General features: G+C 33.8%; 1 protein-coding gene across 22 annotated transcripts in view; it reads right to left on the reverse strand.

Annotated features, from left to right (window-relative positions):
• CDC42BPA (CDC42 binding protein kinase alpha) overlaps nucleotides 1–25976 on the reverse strand; it is a 309696-nt gene that overhangs the window by 234966 nt on the left and 48754 nt on the right. For 21 of the 22 annotated variants that reach the window (XR_013381712.1, XM_077901329.1, XM_077901328.1 and 18 more), the window contains one exon: nucleotides 9524–9615. The exons of the other annotated variant lie outside the window; for it this stretch is intronic. Coding sequence is in view for 19 of the 21 variants with exons in the window: in XM_077901329.1 (XP_077757455.1) it covers nucleotides 9524–9615 (92 nt within the window). In the remaining 2 variants the exon portion in view is untranslated. Of the gene's footprint in view, nucleotides 1–9523; nucleotides 9616–25976 lie in introns of those variants that run through there. 22 annotated transcript variants of the gene reach the window in all.

The following is a 25976-nucleotide window of genomic DNA, read 5'->3' on the forward strand; positions in this document are numbered from 1 at the left end:
AATAAAACTCACCAAAGTATGGAAGATTTTATTGACAGTGTCAACCATCTTGACCTGACATTTATAAAAGAATATAAGCAACAAATGTAAAATTATAATTATTTTCAAGTACACATATTGATAAGCCATATTTTGACCATAAAATAAATTTCAAAAAAACTGAAAAGTACTGAAAACTTAGAGTATGATGTCTGACCATAACAAACATAACTTAGACATCAATAACAGTAAAATAACTCATATAGTCCCAAAATTATTAAAAGTAAATGCTCCACTTAATAACTCATCAAAGAAGATATCAAAGATAAAGTTAAATAGTATTTTGATATGAAAGATAATGAAAATATAACATCAAAATCTGTGAGATATACCTAAATCATGCTCAGGGGGAAATTTATAGTTTTAATGCTTAAACTGGAATGGAAAAGAAACAAAGATCTAAGTTTAAGTTTCTACCTTGAGAAGCTAGAAAAAAAGATAAGCAAATTGAATCCAAACCAAGTATTAGAAAAGAAATAACAAAGATTTTTAAAAATTTAAGTTAAAAAGTGACAAAAACAGAAGTCCTTGGGTGGCTCAGTCAGTCAAATATCTGCCTCTTGGTTTTGGCTCAGGTCATGATCTCAGGGTTGTGAGATCGAGACTTGTGTCAGGCTCTGCACTCAGCACAGAGTCTGCTTGAGATTCTCTTTTTTTCCCTCTCTCTCCCCTGCTCTGTCCCCCTCCACATTTAAGTGTACTCTCTCTCTAAAATAACTAAAGTCTTTTTTAAAAAGTGACAAAAATATAATAATTCACAAACCTAAAGTAGCTTTGTTCAAGATTAATAACACTAAACAACCTCAACATGACTGACAAAGAATGAGAGGAATAAAACATAAGTATGAGCAATGAAAGATAGAGTATCACCTCATAGTCCATAGACATCAAAAATAATGAGATATTATGAACAGCTTTGTATTTAAAAACTTAAGTGAAATAAACAAATTCCATGAAAAATAAAATTTACTGAAGCTGACACAATAGAAAATAGAAAATCTGAATAGCTCTTAACCATCAAGAAACTAATTTAGTAGGATTACATGCCCCACCAAAAAATCCAAGTCCGTATGGTTTCATTGGTAAATTCTATCAAACATTTAGGGGGAAAAAATACCAAATATACACAAAATACTTCCCAAAAAAGGGCAAACTCTCCACCAGTTCATTTTTTAAGTCTGGTATAACACTAACATCAAAATTTGACATCAACTCTATAAAAAATTCTCCATTAATTATAAATGATATGAAAATAGCTAAGAAAATACTAAAGATATCTCAAAAGGATAGTAAGTCAATCTCAAAGCATAGTAAGTCATGACCAATTGGAATTTATCCCAGAGATTAGGCTAACATTTGAAAATCAATCATATATACCAAAGGCATAATCCATGAAAGAATTAATCGATAAGCTAGACTTCACCAAAATTAAAAGCTTCTGCTCTGTGACAGACACTGTTAAGAGAATGAGAAGATAAACAAGGGAGCAAAATTTGCAAAAGACTGATATCTGATAAAGCATTGTTATACAAAATAAACAAAGAATTCTTAAAATTCAACATTAAGAAAACAAACCACCCCATTAAAAAAATGCGCCAAAGAGCCTACCAGACATCTCACCCAAGATGATTCACAGATGGCAAAAAAGGCATATGAAAAGATGCTCAACATAACCTAGGAAATTACAAGTTAAAAAACCCATGAGATACAACTACACACCTATTAAAATGGCCAAAATTTAAAACACTGAAAACCCCAAATGCTAATAAGGATGTGGAGTAACGGGAACTCTCATTCATTGCTGATAAAAATGCAAAATGGTACCAGCCATGTTGTAAGACATTGTGGCAGTTTCTTACAAAACTGTAACAATACTCTTATCATTCCATCTGGCAATTATGCTCCTTGGTATTTGCCCAAAGGAAGTGAAAATTTATGTCCACACAACAACCTGCACATGGATGTTTATGGCAGCTTTATTCACCAGTGCCATAAGTTAAAAGTAACCAAGATGACTTTCAGTAAGTAAATGGATAAATAATAATAGTGGCACATTCAAACAATGGCATATTATTCAGCACTAAAAAGGAATGAGCTATCAAAAGCTATGAAAAGACATAAATGAAACTTGAATAAACATTACTACATGGAAGAAGCCAATATGAAAAGGCTACAGCCTATAGAATTCGAACTATAGGACATTCTGAAAAAGGCAAAACTGTAGAAACAATAAAAAATGAATGATAGCGAGAGGATGAAGGAAGGATAGGATGGTAAACAGAGTATAGAGGATTTTAAAGGCAATGAAATTATCTGTGTGACACTATAAGGGTGAATATGTATCATTATACATTTGTTGAAACCCATACGATATGCAACACCACAAGCAGATCCTGATGTAAATTATAGTCTTTCGGTGATAATGATGGGTAGATGCAGATTCACAGACTATAACAAATGCATCACTAGAGTGCAGGATGTCAACCATGGAAGAGGCTATGCACAAGTCGGGGCTAAAGGTAAATGGGAATTCTCTATACTTTCTACTCAATTTTGCTATTAACATAAAAATGCTTTAAGAAATAAAGTCTATTTTTAAAAAGTCAACCAAAGTGAGTCACTGTATTAAGAGAATAAAAGGACAAATCTATATGATTATTTCAATAAATGCCTGAAAAGCAAATGACAAAATTCAGCACCCATTAGTAATTAAATTCTTTTTAATTCTTAGCAAACAAGTAATAGAAGACAGTATCTTCAATTGGATAAAAGGCACCTATACAAACACCTACAATTAACACCTTGTTTAACAGTGAAACACTGAATCCTTTCTCCCAATGCTCAGGAATAAGGTAAAGATGCCTATCCTCATGACACCTATTCAATATTGTACTAGAGGTCCAAATTAGTACAATAGGATAAAGAAATAAAATGTATAAAGTCTGTAAAGTAAAAAGGAAATTGTCAAAAAAAAAAAAAAAGGAAATTGTCCCTAGTCTCAGACAGTATGATCGTTCACAAAGAAAATCTAAGAAAGCAACAACTAAAACAACAAAAAAAACTATTTAAAAAATAGTAAGTGAATTTAGGAAATAATGTCAGATACAAAAATCAGTGGTGTATCCAAATATTAGCAGCATTCTATCTCAACATAAAGAGTTTTAGTATCATCTATCATAATATCAGAAAGCATAATATACTTGGAACATATTTAATAAAAAAATGAACAAAAACCTATACACTAAAATTATAAAATATTCTTGAGAAAAAATACACCTTAAAAAAAAAAAAAAAAACCTAAGGGCAGCCCATGTGGCTCAGCAGTTTAGCACCTTCAGCCCAGGGTGTGATCCTGGAGACCCAGGATCGAGTCCCACGTCAGGCTCACTGCATGAAGCCTGCTTCTCCCTCTGCCTGCGTCTCTGCCTGCATCTCTCTCTCTGTCTCTGTCTCTCTGTCTCTCATGAATAAATAAAATCTTAAAAAAAAAAAAAACTGAGAGAGGGGTGCCTGGGTAGCTGAGGCAGTTACGCGTCTGACTCTTGATTTGGGTTCATGTCATGATCTAAAGGTCATGAGATTAAGCCTCACATCAGGCTGCAAGCTGAGTGTGAAACCTGCTTAAGATTCTCTCTCCCCCTCTCCCTCTGCCCCTCCATGTCCTTCCCTGTCCACTCACACAGGCTCTCCCTCACTCTCTCTTTAAAAAAAAGAGAGAAATACATTGTTTACAGACTAACTAGTAGACTCAACATTGTTAATGTCAGTCCTACCAAAACTGATCTATAATTGAATGCAAATTCATTTTCAAAACCAGTAGGCTTTTTCGGAAACTGACCAGATTCTAAAATTCATGTGATAATGCAACAGTTCTAGAATAACAAAAATGATTTTGAAAAAGAACCTAGTAGGACTTAGACTCAGACTTCACTATATGCTCTCAACTTTATAGTATAAGGCTATAGGAATTGAAATAGTGTGAGACCAGCATAGAGACATAGAGACCAATGAAATAGAACTAGACAGAACAGAAAAACATCAAGACTTACATGGTCAACTGATTTTTTTGGCAAAGGTATTAAAGTGATTCAATAGAAGGGAAACAACCTTTTCAACAAATGGTGTTGAAACAACTGAAAATCCATTAGGAAATAAATGAACCTCAATCCCTATCTCACATCATATACAAATTAGTTTAAAATAACATAAAAGCTAAAACTATAAAGCTTTTAGGGAAAAACATAAATGTCTTTGTGACCTGGATATGAACAAGAATTTCTTAGAACAAACACAGAAATTAACTGTAAGAGAAAAAATTTTCAATTATATCATCAAAATTTAAAACTTCTCATAAAAAAACATTTCTAAGAAATTTAATAGGTAAGCCACACAGCTTGTGAGAACATGTATCTGACAAAGGACTTTTATAAATACAAAATATAATGAACCCCTACAACCTGAACAGAAAAATTTGCCAGTTTCTTTTAAATTTAAACATGCATCTATCATTAACAGAGCAGTTCCAGTAGATATTTATCCAAGGAAAATATAAATGTATTTCCATAAATACTTGTACAATAATATTCATTATCAGCTTTATTCCCAGTAGTCAAAAACTAAACACAGCCCAAATGCTCATCAACCTAGGAATGGATAAATTGTAGTATATTAATAAGATAGTATGCTAATCAGCAACAAAAAGGGAATATTGATACATTCAATCACAAGGATGGATCTTGCAGAGATCCAAATTCTGAGCAAAAGAATTTGTATACCAAAAAGTACACATGGTATGGTTCCATTTGCATGAAATTTTCAAAAACCCAAAACTAATCCACAGTTAAAATTTAGAACAGTGGTTATCATTTTATGGATGTTATAGGGAACTAACAGGGAAGGAAACTTCCTAGGGAGATGGAAATGTTCTATATCTTCAATAAAGGTGAGTCTATTTGTCAAAGCTCACAACATTATACATATACACAATTAGTGTATTTCAACATATATAAGGTTTACCTCAAAAGAGATAATCAAAAAGAAAAGAAATTACACTCCTATGGTTTCACTAGTTTTCAAAGAAATAATACTAATCTTATACAAACTTTCAAAAAACTGAGAAACCAAGAACACCTCCCAAGTTATCTTGTGAGCTAAGCATATTATTCACAAATATTAAAAAATTAACAGGATAGGTAAAGGCCAATCTTTCTCATACAAAACAAAATGTAAGCAAATCAAACCAAACCATACATTTTAAAATGATACATGGGAATAATTGGATTTATACATTAATGTAGTATTAGGTACATGTAAAAACTAACCAAAATAATCCCCCGAGTAATCAAATATAGAAGTTAAATCATATCAACAAAACGCATAAAGAAAAAGGCTTCTGATAAAGTTAACTCCTATGCATGGAAAAACTCTTAAAAGACTAGGACTAGAAGGAAAATTCCCTTAACCTAAAAGAGTAGCAATACAAACAAAAAAGCTACAGCAAACTTCAAACTCAATAGTAAAATATTGAACACTTCTCCCTGAAATCACAAACCAGACAAAAACTCTATTTTCACCACTTGAATTCAACATTTTATGGAAGATCCTCTCTACCACAATAATACAAGAAATAAAAGGCATAAAGATCAGACAGAAAAATAAAAGCTGTCATTATTTGGAAATAAAATTATGAAAAATTGAAAAAACTTACATATAATCTAGAATTAATAAATATGTCAAGATTCTTAAATACAATATTAATATACAAAAATCTATTGTATTTCTATTCTAGCAACAAAGTTAGAAAACAATTCTATAAAAAGCTCATCCACAAACATCAAACACTCATAAATAAATGTATAAAACCTACAAAGAATAAAAGGAACCTTGACCTATACCTCAAGAAACAAATAATCAATACCAGATGGATGAGAGACTAAAATATAAAATGTTTTTTAAAGACAACAGAAGGTAACACAATATCTTCATGACCTTGGAGTTGGGGAAAAAACCTCTTTAAAGGAATATAAAAAGGACTAATCATAAAGAAAAGTTTAATTAACTAGACTTCACTAAATCTAAGAACTTCTCACCAATCAAAGATCTATATGGAGAGGGAAAAGCCAAGCCACAGAAAGGAAGAGATATTTTATTTAATACACACACACACACACACACACACATTATCTCCAACAAAGGACTTGTATCCAGAATTTACCAATAAGTTAAACAACCCACTCCCAATTCCCCAACCTCAGAATGTGCACTTCATGGAAAAAAAAAAAATCTAAGTATGTAAAGTGATATGAAAATGGACTTATAGAGCTATCAGAAAATGTGAAGTGAAATCATAATTCAGTATTACTACTCACCTACCAAAAAAAATAGCTAAAGTTAAAAAAAAAAAAAAAAAGGCAAAACCCAAGTATTGGCAAGGTTGTGAAGCAATTGGGACCTTCACACATTATTGGTAGATGGAATGGTGTAAACTGGTACACTGGGAGCCATTTGGGAAATCATCTGGCACTGCCTACCAAAGCTGAATATGCCTACTCAAGGACCCAGCAATTCCACTCTTAAGTTTATATCAAACACAAATGAATGCCTCTGTCTCCCAAAAGACATGTACAAGAATGTTCACATTATTAACATGGCCAAAAGCTATAAACAACTTGAATACCCACCAACATTAATATGAGTAAATAACTTGTGGTGTATTTATACAAAGGAACACTGTGAACTAATACAAACAAAGATGAATCACACAGGCATGATGTTGAGCAAAATAAGCCAAAAACAAGAGTATATATTATATAATTCCATCAATATAAAATTTAAAAGCAGGCAAAATAAGTCAACAGTGATAAAGTCAGCACAGAGGGTTCTAATGGAAGCACTTATTCACATAGAGGAGGCAATGGGTGCCTATCTAGGTCTCCATAATGGCTACACAAACACATGCAAATGTAAAAATCCATTGAGTCATGCATGCATATAACTCCATTTTTTTTTAATTTTATGACTTCAAAACAAATGTATTTTCAGACAAATAAAAGCAGACAGTTATCAGCAGATTTGACGTAAAAGGAATATTTAAGTCAAAATGAAAATGTTATCAAAAGGAAGTATGTGAATGTGAAGAGCAAGAGAAAATGTAAATATATAAGCAAATCTAAATGAATAGGGACAGTAGTCTTTGAGATTTTAAATATATATAGAACTAAAGACATAGCAGCAATGACCAAAAAAAAGTGTAAGTCAGGTAAATCAGAACTGGCAAAATACAAATTTACCAAGGATACATGTGGCAATCTCTAGGGAAACCAACAAGAGGTAAAATTAAGAAATTAATAAATGAGGGAGAGAATAATTTAAAGTACTCCATTACCAGGAAATGAGAGACACATAATACAGGATGGGCAAGACAAATGGACAACAAATAGTAATAAATAATTACATTGCATATCCACTGACTATATATTCCAATGACAAAATGAGATTATCAGAAAGGATTAAAAAACAAAAAGTAGGGTGCCCAGCTGGCTCAGTCAGTAGAAAATGTTACTCTTGATCTTGGGGTAGAGATTACTTAAAACACACACACACACAAAAACTATATTTTACTTTATAGTAAACATATCATAAGATTATAGAAAGCTAAAACTCATAAGGATAGAATAAGATATTTAATGCAAATACTGATAAAGAGCTGGAATCATTCTAATATCAAATTAAGGAAAATTTAACTCAAAAAGCATTACTTAGTGACAACATGGATCATTCAATTATGAAAAAAGAGTTAATCACCAGGAAGATAGAATAACTCCTTATTTGTTATCCGTGAAAACTAAAAGAAACAAACAAATCCTCTCTCAGAAATGACAGATCAAGCTGAGAAAATAACAAAGTAAAGATGTGTAAGATTTAAACAAGGTTAATGATTTTTAACCTGTTATTTATACAAAAATGCACAGCAAATTTCAAAGGACTGAAATTATGCAGTGACTGTTATGGAATTCCACTGCAACTCAGGAACAGAAATATACCTAGAACAATGAAATTCTAAAGTAATAGAGAAAGAAAGCAAGAAAGAAAAGGGGAAAGAAAGAAAACAAATAGAAATTCAAAATCACATTGGAAATGACACTACATTTTAAGTAAAACAGCAATGAAAATATGAAAAATTCAAAAGGCAAAAGTTAGTTCATTGAAAAAATTTAAAAACTGATACAGCTCTAGTATGACAAATGAAAAAATGAGAGGTAAAAATAATAAATACAGTAATAACTGAAAAATTAGATGACACGGGTGAACTCAGCAAAACCAACACATCAAAATTTTAAGCTGATTTTCACTAAAGAAATTAAATATATAATTTAAAATTTTCTCACTGGCAACCTCCAGGCCCAATGGTTTCACAAGTTAAATCTTCTAAGCATATGAAGAAGAAATAAAAACAATCTTCCCAAACTCTTCCAGAGAACGGTTAAAGAGGCCAGTATAACCAAAGTACCAAAATCTAATCAGGATTCGAAGTAGGAAAAATTACAGGCCAGTTTCTCTCAAATAATCTAAACAAACAGAGACACACACACACACACACACACACACACACACACAGAGCAAGCCAAGAGCAATGAGATATAAAAAGGATAATATACAGTTAGGGTTTATCTTAGAAATGCAAGGTTAGTTTAACACTTGAAAACAAATCGTTGTAATTCAACACATTCACAGAATAAAGGAGAAAAGCCTAAAGTGTCTCAAAAGTACTGATAAAACATTTTCTTAAAATCCAACATAATTTAAAAAAATCCAACATAATTCATAATTGAAAAAGTAAAATCAGCTGCATTCCTAGGTATGAAGTCAAAATTACATTATATTTCTAATTACTAGCAAAAGACAACTAGAAAATGGAATTTAACTAACAATTCTAATTAAAATAACAAAGAATATCACATTCCTTCATCGGCCAGATGACTCAGTATTATGAAGATGTCAATTATCTACATAATTGATCTCCAGCTTCAGTGTGCAATCCTAATCAAAATTGAAGCAGATGGATGAGTATGGCTTTTTAAGAGTAACTCTGAAACTGAAATACTCGTTGTAAAATTACATGAAAATATGAAGGGCCAAGAACAGAGAAGGAGAAAGCTTGAGTACATATACCATCAAATATTGAGATTCCCTAATTTAGAGTAATGTAAGAAAGGGTGATATGGCATCAGGAGAGACAAATAAACCAATGGAACAGAAGAGTTCAGAACCATGCTCAAACTTACACTAACATCTGAAGAAGAAAAACATCTTGGAAAAAAAAATCCAGGAAAAAATATTTCATTTAAAACATTAATATATTTTCTGACTATTCATATTAATTCTGATAGCAAGGAAATCATATTTCAGTTAAATTCTCTCACAAACTGTATAAAATTGCTTCCAAGACAATCAGCAGAACTTCTCTAAAAACCTTCTCTCTTACCTCTCCAAAAGCTCCTCGACCTATCACCTTCAATATCTCAAAGTCTTCTCTATGTAGGCGCATCTGTTTCACTTTAGAAGTAAATGGTTTGGCTGAAACAAAAGAACAACACCAATTATTTTCTTAATGAAATGTGATGCAAATTAGATATGTACATAATGGCATTTGTTAAACAATAAAAATTCAGATTATGATTAAGAATGAAGTCAAACTATCTCATAATCCCTTCAAAATATATTAAGAAATACATTCCATAAGACAATTCCCTTTCTTACATGTGAATTATATTTTTGTAAGAAACATATTTTTAAACACCTACTAACATGAAATAATGCAAAGTAACAGGGATGTACAAATGAGACCAGTTCATTTTCATGTTGACACTGTATATTCTAACAAAAACACTAGACAATATTTTAACACAAATGTCTGAGAAGTAAAAGCAAATTCTCATGGAAGTGGGAGTTTCAGCAATTCCCACTAAGTAAATTCAGATTTCTTTCATACTCATTCATTTATTTATCCTTTTAACACTCCTTTAACAAGAGTCTATGCTACATAAAGCATGGTGGCAATCACTGGAGTCTAACAATTATGAGAACATGGTACCTTCCTTCAAAAAGTTCTCAGTCTTCAGAGCAGATAGACAGTAGACACACATACAAAATGTAACAATGTGATGAAACTTCAAATAGAGGTAAATATAAAGCACTTCAGGATAGGTAAGAATGGAACACTAATACTTCACAGATGGAGTAACACAGGAAGTGGACCCTAAGGACCAAGTAAAATTTTGCTACTCTGCCTGGGTTTGCAGTGTAGACACTGGCACAGGGAGCAATATAAGCAAATGAAGAGAGGCAAGAAAAGGACCTTGAGGTAGTAACTGTAAATATCCCAGTGTTGTTACAGAATTTTGAGAAGAAATGCAAAGCAATTGGAGCTGGAAAGTGGAAAGTGTAAATGGCCTTGAATACCATATAAGGGATTTAGATATCCTATTAATAATAGGGAATAAATCGACTTTTTAAAAAATCCTAAAATCAATATACATTTGGCTGCCTCTAAGAGAAATGTATACCTGTCTCCTTTCCTCCCCTCATGTCCTTCTTAATTTTCACACAAAAAGGAGCAATATGATTAAAGGGTCATTATATGGAGGTACAGCTCTCTTCCCTTCCTTCCATGGGGAGAGAGTATGATTTATTTGAGCATTAGGAGAGTAAAATAGGCAAGCCAGCTTTTATAACTTGATTTGTTCTGAAGGTATTTAGCTCGATTAAGTAATTTAGAAAAGAAGGGTAGTCCACATTGCACTCAGTCTAATAGAGATCTGTGTTGGTGTTTTATGTAATAAGGAAAGAAAATTGAGATTGGCTCTCTGTTTGCAATTCACAATAGAGAAGGTGATCAAAAGAATATCAAATCTGAATAAAGAGATGGAGGATCTCACCCAAGGAGAAAAAGAAAATACTTTTCAATGGTGCCAAATGAGGTGAACACTGATAAAATGACTAAGACACCTTGGTGTTGAACAAACCGGACTGGACAAATTGTTGAGACTATGGTTACTGTATACCAGTCAGGTCCCCATTATCATAATTGGAGGAAAGTTTATTGACAAATAGGCTATTTGCTAAGGTGCAGAAGGGATATAAAGGAACTGCAAGGAGGAGTAATAATCTATGTAGCAGTAGGAGTGCCACTATCTATCTAGCAGTAATCTGACACTACCATCTCTCCCTTCCTTCAGAGCTTCTATACCAGCATTTCAGAATACCTGCTTAAGATGGGTAGGTAGGGAATATATGAATCAGAAATAAAGATGTGAAGCCAGCCAGTAGGAGACTAGTGCTGGTACAGCATCCAACTATAGCTAAAAAAACATCACATAGCAGCCTAGAACAGTTAGCACTTCTTTAAATACATCTACTACTTCACTTTATGTTCCCCCTACCTCAAATGTCCCAATAACCCTAAACCCCAAATAACGTACATGCTCTATATCGTTGTCTCATTATCGACCCCAAATCCAACACCAACTACAGTTATTTGTAATCTAGAATAGTTCCACTTATACCTTCTTTTGGGTAACATCCTACTTACCTAAAAGGTCAAAAATGTTGCTTTTTCAAACCTCTGAAATACTGTTGCAAAACAGAAAAAGAAACTATTTCTAACCACTAGAGTAAATGAAATACAATTCAGGAAAGCAAATGGTTGTTAAAATTATCTTTTGCCAAGGGTACAAAGGAAGATAGTATGTAAAAAAAAAAAAATCATTTTTCTACAAAGCAGCATCTATCCTGAAGGGACCAGATGATGTAAAATCATATGTAATTAGGATTAATTTAGGCTCCCAAGTTTTATGGGAGCCTAAAGGCATTAACAGAAATTTTAAAAGTAATCCTATCTAGTCTTTATTTCCTGGAACCTGCTGGTAAAAATCCCATTTCTTTGACATTGCAAAACTATTCTTTTTTAGGCATTCAAAAATGAGTTACATCACAAATTTCTTCAGAAGGCTCATAGCTTTCCTAATCATTTACTCAATTCAAGTATCTTCTAATACCTGCTGTATGCCAGCTATTATTTAAGATGCTAGAGATACAAAAGCTAAACAGTCCCTGTGCTCAAGTAAACAAATCATGCAATAAGTGTTACTCTTCTGTTTAAAATGTTCAATGTGGAAAAAATAAAATAAAATAAAATATTCAGTGTGGGGGCACCTGGGTGGCTCAGTAGGTTGAGCATCTGTCTTTGGCTCAGGTCATGATCCCAGGGTCCTTGGGTAGAGATAGATCAGGCTCCCTGTTTAGCAGAGAGCCTGCTTTTCTCTCTCCCTCTGCTGCTCCCCCAACTTGTGCTCCCTTATTTTCAGTCAAATAAATAAATAAACATTCAGTGTGAATACAAATGGCTAATAAACAGAAAATGGCACTTAAATCAGAGAAACACAAATAAACATACTAGAAATATTCTATTACTTACCAAACAAATGAGCCAAAACTAAAAAATGTGAAATCATCAAGTGTTTGCAGGTGTGTGATTAACAGGTATTCTCATATATAGCTGGTAGGACTGTTAGTTACAATCTCCATGAAGAGGATATGGTTTTCTATTTCATTCTTTTAATTTGGCATATTACTTAAAAAGATTTTAAAAGTTGAAACTATCTTTATATGCCTTGAGATAAACCATACTTGATTATAATGCATTTAATACACAGATGACTCTGTTTTGCTTTGATTTTATTTTTAAATTTTATATCTGTGTTCATAAACAATGTTGATCTACAATTATCTTTTCTCTATACTGTCTTCATCTGGTTTGGGGCAAATGATAAATCAACCTCATTAAGTATGCTTAGTAGCTTTTTCTCCTTTTTTATTCTCTAAACAAAATCCAGATTGTTTAACGATCTCAAGGTGAAAAACAAAACTATAAAACTTTCAGAAGACAAAAGCAGAGACTCTGACTGTAAGGTCTGGTAAGAACATGCTAGTGAAGATATCTTTTCAGTGGACTTTTAATAATTGACTTCTGTCATATTATTGTCATTTTCATAATTTCTATTTCTTTCTGTGATAACAGTGTTAATTATATTTTCCTACAAAATTATAGATTGCACTGAAATTTTCAAATTTATTGGAATAAAGTGAAATAATATCCTTTTGTTTTAAAACACTACAATAGGTTTGATTCCTTTTTAGATGCTAATATTGTATATTGGGTCTACTTTCATTGTTTTTCCTTACCAATATTGCTAGGAATCTGCATATTTTACAATCATTCTCCCAAATACATAATATTTAGATTTGTTGGTCCTCTCTAAAATTCCGTGAAATTTTTCTTGCTTTAGTAGGTTCTTCCCCAAATGTATGCAAAATTTCAGAAAAAATAAAGGCTAATATTAACCCTCACCCTCCCATCAAAAAACTAAGTTAGACATATTAATAATAGACAAAAAAAGATATTAGGGGGAAAGGCATTAGTAGAATAGAGATGAAAAGGAGCCATACATAGAGTTTAAAAAAAAACAGTAAATCAAACTAGCCAAGACATAATTATTCTAAACATGTATATACCCAATAACATAATCTCAAACTATATAAAGCCAAAATGACAGACATAAAGGAAGAAATAAACTCACCTTCATAGATTTTACTATAACTACCAGTAATTGATAGCTCAAGCAAGTAAAAAAAAAAAAAATTTGAGCACCATGCATGTAATGCTCTACCTTATGAGCTGGAGAATATCATTATAAAACACACACAGCACATCTACAAATTTTGACAACATGCCAAGACATAAAACTACCTCCAACAAATTTCAAAGTACAAGGAACATAAAAACCAAACTATATAATTACAGTTCAACTACAAATCAATAACAGAAAGGTTATCAGAAAGAATCATAAGCTCTGATATCCAAAAGTAATTTTAAAGAAGAAATAAGATAATTTGCAGAACTACATAGTAATAGTATACTATACATCAAAAGTTCTAGAACACAATCTAAACCAGTATGCACTGGAGGGAGGGAGGGGGAAGCTCTCAAATTTACACTGGTAAAGAAAGACAGCTTAAAAATTAAGATGTTAAACAGACAATGAAGTTTTAGACCAAAACAATAAACTCAAAGTAGAAGAAAACAAAAATGTAAGAAAGCAAAATAAATAAAATTAATTTGAAAATAAGCTTATGAAAGGCTCATCAAGGCCAAAGGATGGTTCATTGAAAAAACTAACAAAAACAATTGAAAAATCAATATTGGGAATGAGAAACTGGACAAAACTTCAGATGCTGCTGAGATTAAATGAGTGGTAAGAGAATATTATTAAAAGTTTATGTCAATAAATTTGAAAATATAGAAGTGAACAAATTCCTAGAATGAGTAACTGATTTCTTAAAAAATTTTTTTGAAAATATGAACTGTCCAATAAATAAGCTGAATCAGTAGTGTAAAAATCTTCCACAAAGGAAAGACCAATCCTGAACAGCTTTACCTGCAAGTTCAACTAATTAAACACATTAAGAAAGAGGTAATTCTCACATTAAATCAAATTTCCCAAAGAATAAACCAAGATGGAAAGCTAGCTAACTCATCCAAACGTCATACCAAAAATACAGATAATATTGTTCATGAATATAGATGCAAAAGGTCTCATCAAATTATCGATATAATCAAATAATTTAAAAAGAAAATAACATGACCAAGTCGGGTTTATCCCAAGAATACAAGGTTGTTTTAATATTAGAAAACTGATTAACATGATTCATCACAATACATTGAAGAAAGTATCAGTATTTCAATAAATATATCTACATACACTGTTCAAAATTATACAACCATTTCTATTTTTCAAATCCACACTTTTAACAAATGAGAAACAAAAAGGAAACCTCTGCAGCCTGATCACTGATAGCCACAACAGCACCAGCAGAGTAGCAAATGGAACACTTAAAAGTAAGATGTTAAAAACATTCTCTTTAAAATCAAGAGGCAAATAAGGATGTCTTCTATTAAAATAACTATTATCACTTCTAATTAATATCTTAATAATGATATAAGTTGGTGCAGTAGGAAAAGAAACACATAGGATTGAAAAGAAAGGAAGGAAACTATTTTACTATGTGCAGATAATATAATTATCTACATAGAAAATTCCACAAGCAAAACAAAACCATCATGAGGTATTATTTCACACCTGTCAGAATGGCTAGTATCAAAAAGACAAGAAGTAACAAGTATTGGCAAAGATGCAGAAAAAGGAACCCTCATGTACTATTGGTGGGAGTGCAAATTAGTGCAACAACTGTGGAAAATATGAAGGGTTCTTCAAAACATTAAAAAGAGAAATACTATATGATCTATTAATTCCATTACTATTTATCCACAGAAAATAAAAACACTAATTCAAAAAGATATATGTATTGCTAGGTTTATTATAGCATTATTTACAATAGCCAAGATATGGAAGCAATCCAAGTGCCCACTAATAGATAAATGGATAGAGAAGATCTGGAGGGTTTGTGTGTGTGTGTGTGCACACGTGCACATGTGTGGGTTGGAATATTACACATCAATAGAAAGGAAGAACTCTTGCCATTTGTAACAGCATGGATGGACCCAGAGAGTTAGGTGAAATAAGTCAGTCAAAGAAAGACAAATACAAAATGATTTCACTCATATGTGGAATCTAAAAAACAAAACAAAACAAATGAATAAACAAACAAAAAGCAGAATCTGACCTATAAATACAGAGAACCAACCAATGGTTACCAGTGGGGAAAGAGGTGAGGGGATGGTGAAGATGGGTGAAGAGGAGTGAAGGTACAGACTTAAAGCTATGGAATCAGTAAGTTACAGGAATAAAGGACACAGCATAGAAATAGTCAGTGATATTTCAATAGTATTCTATGGAGACAGATGACTGGGCTTGTGAACCCAGCAAAGAGAAGGTGAATCAGTATGTTGTATACCTGAAACTACATTTGTGTCAACTACACTTAAAAAAAAATTGTTTAAGAAATGTATGTATTAAAATTATCTTCCAAAAAATATGCTTCAAATTAAACTAATGTATAAATCCATAATATTTTTAAGTGAGCTCTCTACTCTGAATGCAAATAAAGTATTGCAAATATATAACCACTTGCAAAAAATCCCAGACTGTTAATTACAGAGAACCAACTGGTAGCTGCCAGGGAAGGCAGGTGAGAGCATGGGTAAAATAGGCGAAGGAGATTAAGAGATACAAACTTCCAGTTATAAACTAAATAAGCCACATAGATGAAAAGTATAGCACAGGGAGGAAAAAAAACACAAAAAAATCAATATGCATCATGACTGCAATGACTGAGTCAAGCAAGTTGCTGGAAAGAAATAATACGCAAAAGTCAATTTCACTCATACATCAAAAAAATTTTTCAAAAATAATGCAGAAAGATATTTATGATGGCAGTTTTTAAAGGACCTATCAATAAATCTACCAAAGATGTATATCAGCCCTTAATATACTACAAATGTTTCCTGAAAGATCTTAAACACCCAAATAAAAAGTACATGGATAGGAAGGCACAGGATCATTAAAAGGACAATTCTCCCTCAAGTATATCTGCAAGTTAATGTAATTAAAATCAAAATCTCAACCAGGCTTATCATATATTTTTTTAAAGATTTTATTTATTCATTCTTGAGAGACACAGAGAGAGAGAGAGAGGCAGAGACACAGGCAGAGAAGCAGGCTTCCTGCAGGAAGCCCGATGTGGGACTCGATTCCTGATCTGGGGATCACGCCCTGGGCCAAAGGCAGATGCTCAACCGCTGAGCCACCCCAGCATCCCCGGCTTTTCATAAATTTTACAAGCTAATTCTAAAATTTACAAAGATGAAGAAAGGACCAAGAAAAATCAAGATACTTTCGACCAAAAAAAAAAAAAAGAAAAGAAAAAGGAAAAAGACTTAACAAACCAAGACTTATAATAAAACTATGATAATTAAAATAGTATGTTTTGGCAAGAAGATGGACAAATTGGCCAAACAGAGAGCCAAGAAGCAACCCATACACATATGCATATAATTTATAACAGACTGGCACAGTACAATTGTGGGAAAAGAATGGACTACTTAACAAATGACACTGGGACAATGGTCATTTTCAGGAAAAGAATGCAACTGGAATAGTATTTCACACAATATACAAAGATATTCCAGGTTGTTTAAAAGACAATATACAGGATACTATCACTTAGGGCTGGAGAACAATTTTTTAATGAAGATAAAGTTACAAGTTTATTTAAAAAGTTAATAAATTTGACAATTAAGAATTTTTTCATCAGGGAGCCTGGGTGGTGCAGTTGGTTAAACATCCGACTCTTGGTTTTGGCTCAGGTTGTGATCTCAGGGTCATGAGACTGAGCCCCACATCAGGCTTTGAGCTCAGCACAGAGTCTTAAGACTCTCTCCCTCTGTCCCTCCTACCTGTGCTTGCTCATGTGTGCTCTTCTCCCTCTCTCAAAATAAATAAATATTTTAAAAAAATTTTTTTTCATCAAAAAGCACCATCAAGACACTAACTAGTATTTAGCTGTGACTGAAAATGGACTGATACCCAGAATACATACTGATCTCCTAGCAATCCATTTAAAAGAAACAAACCATTTGTTATGATGAGCACTGAGTGTAGGTTTTTTTTTGTTTTTTTTTTTTTTTTTTTTAGCACTGAGTGTTCTATGTAAGTGATGAATCACTGAATTCTCCTCCTAAAACCAATACTGCACTGTACGTTAACTAGAATTTCAATAAAAATTTAAAAAGGAAAATAAATAAATAAATAAACCAATTGAAAAGCTGTGTATTTCATAGAGAAGAAAACACAATGGCCCATGAACTTGTTAAGACAGCCAACTCCTGGGATGCCTAGGTGGCTCAGCAGTTGACCTTCTGCCTCTAACTCAGGGTGTGATCCCAGAGTCCTGAGATCGAGTCCCACATCGGGCTCCCTGCATGGAGCCTGCTTCTCCCTCTGTCTGTGTCTCTGCCTCTCTCTCTCTCTGTCTCTCATGAATAAATAAATTATTTTTTAAAAAAAGACAGCCAACTCCTTGTAAAAATCAAACAAATGTACCATGATGACCCACAATTTCACACACATCTGACTGACAAAAATTCAAAAGTGAATAAAACCAAGTGTTGGGAGGAATAATGTCTTGTCCACTGCTAGTGGGAATATAAATGAACACAATTACTTTAAGTTTCCCAGTCAACTATTTCAATAGATTATGTGCATAACCTGCTACCCAGAGATTCCATCTTAGACATGTAACAGCACCCAGAGGAACTCTTGCATATGGGAATTGGAAGACAGTATTATTTAGCATTATCCACAATAATGAAAACTTGTAAGCAAATGTCCATCTATATAAAGATGGTTCATTCATACAACCAACTAATACAAAGAAGTGAAAATAAATGAACCATAGATATTTTAAGTGAAAATTAATAAAGGGAAACCTCACTAAAGTGAATTCCGGATGCAGGAGAGACTGGTCACACTAGTCAGAATTGCAAAAATTAACAAGTCAAGAAACAACAGATGTTGGCGAGGATATGGAGAAAGGAGCACTCTTCCACTGTTGGTAGGAATGCAAACTGGTGCAGCCACTCTGGAAAACAGTGTGGAGGTTCCTCAAAAAGTTAAAAATAGAGCTACCCTACGACCAGCAATTGCACTATTGGATATTTATCCAAAGGATACAAACACAGTGATACAAAGAAGCACATGCATCCCAATGTTTATAGCAGCAATGTCCATAATAGCCAAAATATGGACATCCAGATGTCCACTGATGGGCAAATGGATAAAGAAGATGGGGTACATTTATACAATGGAGTATTACCCAGCCATCAAAAATAATACAACTAGAGGGTAACATGCTAAGCAAAACAGGTCAGAGAAAGACAAGTATCATAAGATTTCACTCATATGGAATTTAAGAAACAAAACAGATGAACACAGGAGAAGGGAAGGAAAAATATAATAAGATGAAATCAGAAAGGGAGACAAACCATAAGAAACTCTTAACTTTAGGAAACAAATGAAGGATTGGTGGAGGGGAGGTGAGTAGAGGGATGGGGTAACTGGGTGATAGGCATTAAGGAGGGCATGTGATGTAGTGAGCACTGGGCATTATATGCAACTGATGAATCACTAAATTTCTGATAAAATTTTGATAAATCACTAATTTCTACCTCTGAAAATGATAATACACTATATGTTAATTAAATTGATTTTAAATTAAAAAAATTAAGTGACCGAAAAAGTGAAGGAAAAAAAAGAAGAAGAAGAAAGGGGGCTGGAAGGTGGAGCTGTACCCCTCAATGCCATTAGGAAGAACTGTCAATTATAGACCCCAAAAGAAAAATCATTAACAAGAAAGAATCATGAATTACAGGCCCAAACAGGAAAGATGAACACAGCATCTCCTACAAGAACTGACCACCCCTGCAGCTCAGCCAGTGAGAAACCACTATCACCTTAAAGTCCTGTTTTTCTCCAAATAGATTTTTGTTCAAATCAACTCCCAACTTCCTTATTATCCATAAAATATCATTCCTCTCCTTTGTTGGATTTGCCTATAGTTTTGCCATAATTTGCATACCCCAACTTGCAATTCTCTGTTATTCCCAAATAAACTCATTTTTGCTGGTAAAATAACTGTTTCATTTTCAAGGTTAATACAAGCAATGTGGATAAATGTCAAAAACATACTAGGTAGGAAAGAAGTTACAAAAACATACAGGATGATTTCTTTTACATAAAGTTCAAATACAGGCAAAATAAATAACATTCTACAGGAAGTTATAAAAGAGATAAATTTATAACGAAAAGCAAGCAATTTCATGGTGGTGATTTATTCTGAAGAAAAAAGAGAAACACGTTGACACACAGGATGTTTCTATAATCCTATTCATATTTCTTAGCCTGGATCAAAAGAGAGATGTTCATTTTATTATCATCTTTTGAATTGTACAGAAAAGCTTTATATACTCTTTTACATACATTCACGGGAAAAAATTTTAATAAAAAAATTTTTTAGTTTGTATAATGTGAATGAATCAATAGTTATGTTAATAAAAATGCTTAGTTCAAAAATTCAGTTATTTGGTCAGAATTCTTTTACAACTTAGTATTCTTTCAAATTTGAGAAACGATGATGTTTTTAATGAAACCTGATGATACATCTTCATTTTAATTTCAGTGATCAAGTTAGATGAAAATAATTGGTCATGAAAAAATGGGCTGTGAACAACTTTAGGAATAAAAAAAATCTGTTCATATATTACTAAGAAGCACTACTCAAGAACTTCTGGGCAGAGGAGTAGGGGATCCTAAGCTTGTCTCTTCCCTTGAACATAGCGAGACAGTTATTAGCAAATCATTCTGAGGACCCAAGACTTCCACTGGAGATCTGCCAACAAAGCTACAAGTCCACAAGCAGAAAAGTGACCACATTCCAGAAGGTAAAAGGTGTTTAAAGCTGGGGGAGATAGAGCGGTGGATGAGGTGGGAGGCTGCCACAAACTATCTGAACCTTTACAAATGCCTGCCTTACAGGTGCTCAGCGGTGAAGCCCAGCAGAGCCCCAGGAGTGACAGCGCAGTCTCAGGATCCCCCGGGGCACGAGAATGGATGGTGCCACGAGTTGCACTGCTCCCAGGCACAGAAGCAGAGGAGCTGGCTGGGAGCAGCGGTCTCTGGGCCAGCCTTCTGCTCTGTTTTCCCATTAGCTAAACTGCTGCACGGTGCTGTGACCCCTCTTCCTGGGGCCCAAGGAAACGGCAAAAGCTCGGGGAGACCCTCCCCAGAGGAATAGTACAGGTCGAAGCCCCCAGGAATCCCTAAAATTTGTAGTTCTGAAACTCATTTACACATCTGAAATATCAAAAAGCTCAGACACAGGCAGGGAATGCAAGGTTCAGATGGAAACTGCGGACCTACAGAGGGGTGACTGCCTGCCCTTCCGTGAGGTTTCACTGAAAAGTGGGGGTGCAGACTTTCCACTCAGGTTAGAAATCTGAGTATGCCATGCCCGTCCCACCCATAAGGAGGGAAACTTCAGTGAGCAGAACAGCGCCTCCTAGTGGAGTCATTCTCACTGTAACAAGTCAGCCTGAGAATCAGCTCAGCAGGAAACCGCCCCCCCCGCCCCCCAGGAGATCAGCACAAACAACTCATTCAGAGTTTACTGATCATAGAGGGCTGCAAACCTTCAGCTATAAGGGCAAATGGGATCTACCTTTTTACTTTCATTCTTTATTTTTTTAATTACTTTTAAATTTTTTATTACTAATTTTTAAATTTATATATATATATATATATATATGCTTTATTTTTGTTTCTTTTACTTCTTTTTAATTTTTTTTTTAATTTTGGGATTTAGATTCTTTTAACAAGCAGACCAAAACACACCCAGGATCTAGTTTTTCTGTTTTGGAGTTGTTTTGTTCTTTCTCTTTTGGATTTTTTTGTTTTTATTTTCTTTCCTCTTTTCTGGACAAAATGAGAAGATGGAGAAGTTCACACAACACAAAGAACAGGATAGGATGTAGAACTCACAGCCTTGGGACTTAACGAATACAGATATAAGAAAGATAGCTGAACTAGAACATAAAACAAAGATTATAAGGAAAAAGCATAGAAAACAACAGAGAATCTATTACTGCAGAGAGAAAAAAACTACAATCTAGTCAGGCTGAAATTAAAAATGCCACAACCAAGATGCAATCCTAAACACAGGCCATAAAAAAAAAAGGATGGACAAATCAAAGTAGCAAATCAGTGATACCATTAGATAAAATTATGGAAAATAATGAAGCTGAAAAAAAATAGGGAAAGAAAAGTAATGGACCACAAAGGCAGACTTAGGGAACTCAGTGACTTATTAAAACATAGTAACATTCATATCATAGGAATCTCAGAACATGAAGAGAGAGAGAAAGGGGCAGAAGGTTTATTTGAACAAATAATAACTAAAAACTTCCCCAATCTGGGAAAGGACATAGATATCAAACTGCAAGAAGCACAAAGAACTCTCACTAAATTCAACAAAAGCCCAACTATGGTCAAGATGTATCATAGTCAAATGCACCAAATATATAGATAAGGAAAGAATCCTAAAAGCAGCAAGGGGGGGGGGGGTGCTTAGAAGGGAAGACAGATAAGGTTCGCAGCAGATCTGCCCAAAGAAACTTGGCAGGCCAAAAGAGAGTGGAAGAAAATATTCAACATGCTAAATGGGAAAAATATGCAGCCAAGAACTCTTTATCCAGCAAGACTGTCATTCAGAATTGTAAGAGAGGTAAAGATTTTCCCAAACAAAAACTAAGAGTTTGTGATGGCTAAACCAGCCCTGCAAGAAATTTTAAGGAGGACTCTGAGTGAAGAAAAAAAGACCAAAAGCAACAAAGACTAGAAAGAACCAGAGAACATCACCAGAAACATCAACTCTACAAATAACACAAGGGCATTAAATTTGTATCTTTCGATAATGAATGTAAATGGATTAAATGCTCCAATCAAGTAAGATCCATCTTTATGCTGCCGCTGCCTACAAGAGACTTATCTTAGACTTAAAGACACCTGTGGGAAAAAAAAAGACACCTGCAGATTGAAAGTGAGGGGATGGGAAGGAACTATCTATCATTCTAATGGACATCAAAAGAAAACCAGAGTAACCAAACTTTTATCAAACTAGATTTTAAAACAAAGACTAGGGCAGCCTGGGTGGCTCAGCAGTTTAAGTGCCTGCCTTCAGCCCAGGGTGTGATCCAGGAGTCCCAGGATCAAGTCCCACGTTGGGCTCCCTACATGGAGCCTGCTTCTCCCTCTGCCTGTGTCTCTGCCTCTTTCTCTCTCTATCATGAATAAATAAATAAAATCTTAAAAAATAATAATAATAAAACAAAGACTAGAGCTGAAGAAGGGAACTATTCAGGGCATTACATCATAGTAAGGGTTCTGTCCATCAGGAAGATCTAACAATTGTAAATATTTATGCCCCCAACTTGGGAGCACCCAAATACATAAATCAATTAATAATAAAGAAACTCATTGATAATAATACAATAAAAGTAGGGACTTTAACATCCCACTGACACCAATGGACGGATAATCTAAGCAGAAAATCAACAAGGAAACAATAGCCTTGAGTGACCAGTGACCACTGGACCAGATGGACTTACCAGATATCTTCACAACATTTCTTTCTAAAGCAGAATATACAAAAACACATTCTTCCCAAGTACACATGGGACATTTTCCAGAAGAGATCACATGCTAGGTCACAAATCAGGTCTCAATAAGTACGAAAAGACTGACATCATACCATGCATATTTTCAGACCACCACAGTATGAAGCTTGAAGTCAACCACAAGAAAAGATCTGGAAAAATCACACATACATGAAGGTTAAAGAACATCCTATTAAAGAATGAAAGGGCTAACCAAGAAATAAAATAAGAGATTTTAAAAATACATGGAAGCATATGAAAATGAAAACAACACAGTCTAAAAACTTCGGGATGCAGCAAAGGCAGTCCCAAGCGGAAGTACTGCAATACAGGCACACCTCAAGAAGCAAGAAAAGTCTCAAATACACAATCTAACCTTACACCTAAAGGACCTATAAAAAGGAACTGCAAATAAAGCCTAAAGCCTGCAGAAGTAGGGAAATTAATAAGGATTAGGGCAGAAATAAACAATATAGAACTTCTCAAACTCAATACCCAAAAAACAAATAACCCAATTTAAAAATGTGCAAAGATGAATAAACACCTTTCAAAAGAAGACATACAGATGGCCAACAGACACATGAAAAAGCGCTCAACATAACTTATCAGCAGGGAAATACAAATCAAAACCACAATGTGATACCACCTCACACCTGTCCGAATGGCTAAATTAACAATGCAGAAAACAACAGGTATTGGTGAGGATGCGGAGAAAGGGGAACCCTCATGCACTATGGGTGGGAATATAAACTGGTGCAGCCATTCTGGAAAACAGTATGGAGATTCCTCGAAAAGCTGAAAATAGAACTACCCTACAATCAAGTAGCTGCACTACTAGGTATTTATACAAAGAATACAAAAATACAGATAGAAAGGGTACAATGCACCCAATGTTTACAGCAGCATTATCAACAACATCCAAACTATGGAGAGAGCCCAAATGTCCATCAACTATATATATTATGTGTATGTAATATATTCATACTGGACTATTGGACTATTATTCAGCCATCAACAAATGAAATCTTGTCATTTGCAAAGATGTGAATTGAGCTAGAGTGTATTATGCTTTGTGAAATAAGTCAGAGAAAGACAAATACCATATGAACTCACTCATTTGTGTAATTTAAGAAAAAAAAAACAGATGAATGTATGGAAAGGGGGAAAAGAAAAAAAGGAGAGAGGGGAACAAGCCCTAAGAGACTCTCAAGGAGACAGAACAAACAAGGTTGATGGAGGGAGGTGGGTTGGGGAATAGGCTAAATGGGTGATGGGTATTAAGGAGCCCTGGGTGTTGTATATAAGTAATAAATTACTGAATTCTACTCCAGAAATCAATAGTGCACTGTATGCTAACTAAAATTTAAATTTTTTTAAAAAGGAGCTTCTTACTATTCTACTTGTCCTCATGATCCTACTCTAGCTATACCTACAACATATTCCTCTGGGCCTCTCACTCTTCCGATTACAACTAATCTAACTGACACCACTAAAAACTCAGATTTATTCACCTTTAACAAAGACTAAAACAAGCCAAAAGATGTAACTGAAACAGATTCCATTAAACCTTCACAGTTATGGTCAATTGATATCGACAATGTTGCCTAGATCATTCAGTGATGAAAGGGGAGTCTTTTCAACAAATGGTGCTGGGAAAGTTAAACATCCATATACCTAAGACTGAACATGGATCATCATTTTTTATATCATATACAAAAAGTAACTTGAAATGCATCAGAGACCTAAACTTATAAGCCAAAACTGTAAAACTTAGAAGAAAACATAGGGGAAAACCTTCATGATTTTTTGGATAACACCCAAAAGGTGCAGTCAATAAAAAATAAATAAACAAGTTGGGCTTCATCAAAATTAAAAACTTTTGTACATAAACATATGTATACTATCGAGAGAGAAAAAAAACTCTCAGGATGAGGAAAAAAATATCTGCAAATCATCTGATAAGGGACTAATACTAGGACATTTAAGGAACTATAACTCAACAACAACAAAATTCTATTTAAAGTTAGGTGGAAGTTTGAACAAAGTATTCTCCAAAGATATACAAATAGCCAATAAGCACATTGAAAGATGCTAAACATTAACAATAATTAGGGAAATGCAAAGCAAAAATACAAGATACCACTTCAAACCCTCTAGGACAGGTATAATAAAAAATAATAAAATATAAAACTTAAAAAATAAGTATTGGCAAAGATGTAGAGAATGTGGAATCCTCCTGGTGGGACTGTAGATGGGACAGCTGCCTTAGGAAACAGTTTGGCAGCTCCTCAAAAAGCTAAACAAAGATATACCTTATGAGCCAGCAATTCCATCTCTAGATAGTACACCCAAAGGGAATTTACAGAAGGGATTCAAATAGAATCTTGCACACCAACGTTTTTTACAGCATTATTTACAATAGTCAAAAGGTAGAAACAACCCAAATGTCCATCAATAGATAAATGGATAAACAAAACATGGTATATACATACAATGATAAATTATTCAGCCTTAAAAAGAAATCAAAGTCTGAAACATATTCTAACATGGATGAATCTTGAAGAGAGTATGCTAAGTGAAATAAGCCAGACATTAAAAAGACAAATACTGTTTGCTTCAACTTACAGGAAATATCTAGAACAGGCAAATTGAG

This window comes from Canis aureus, chromosome 6, assembly GCF_053574225.1.
Source record: "Canis aureus isolate CA01 chromosome 6, VMU_Caureus_v.1.0, whole genome shotgun sequence".
NCBI classification, from domain to species: domain Eukaryota; kingdom Metazoa; phylum Chordata; class Mammalia; order Carnivora; family Canidae; genus Canis; species Canis aureus.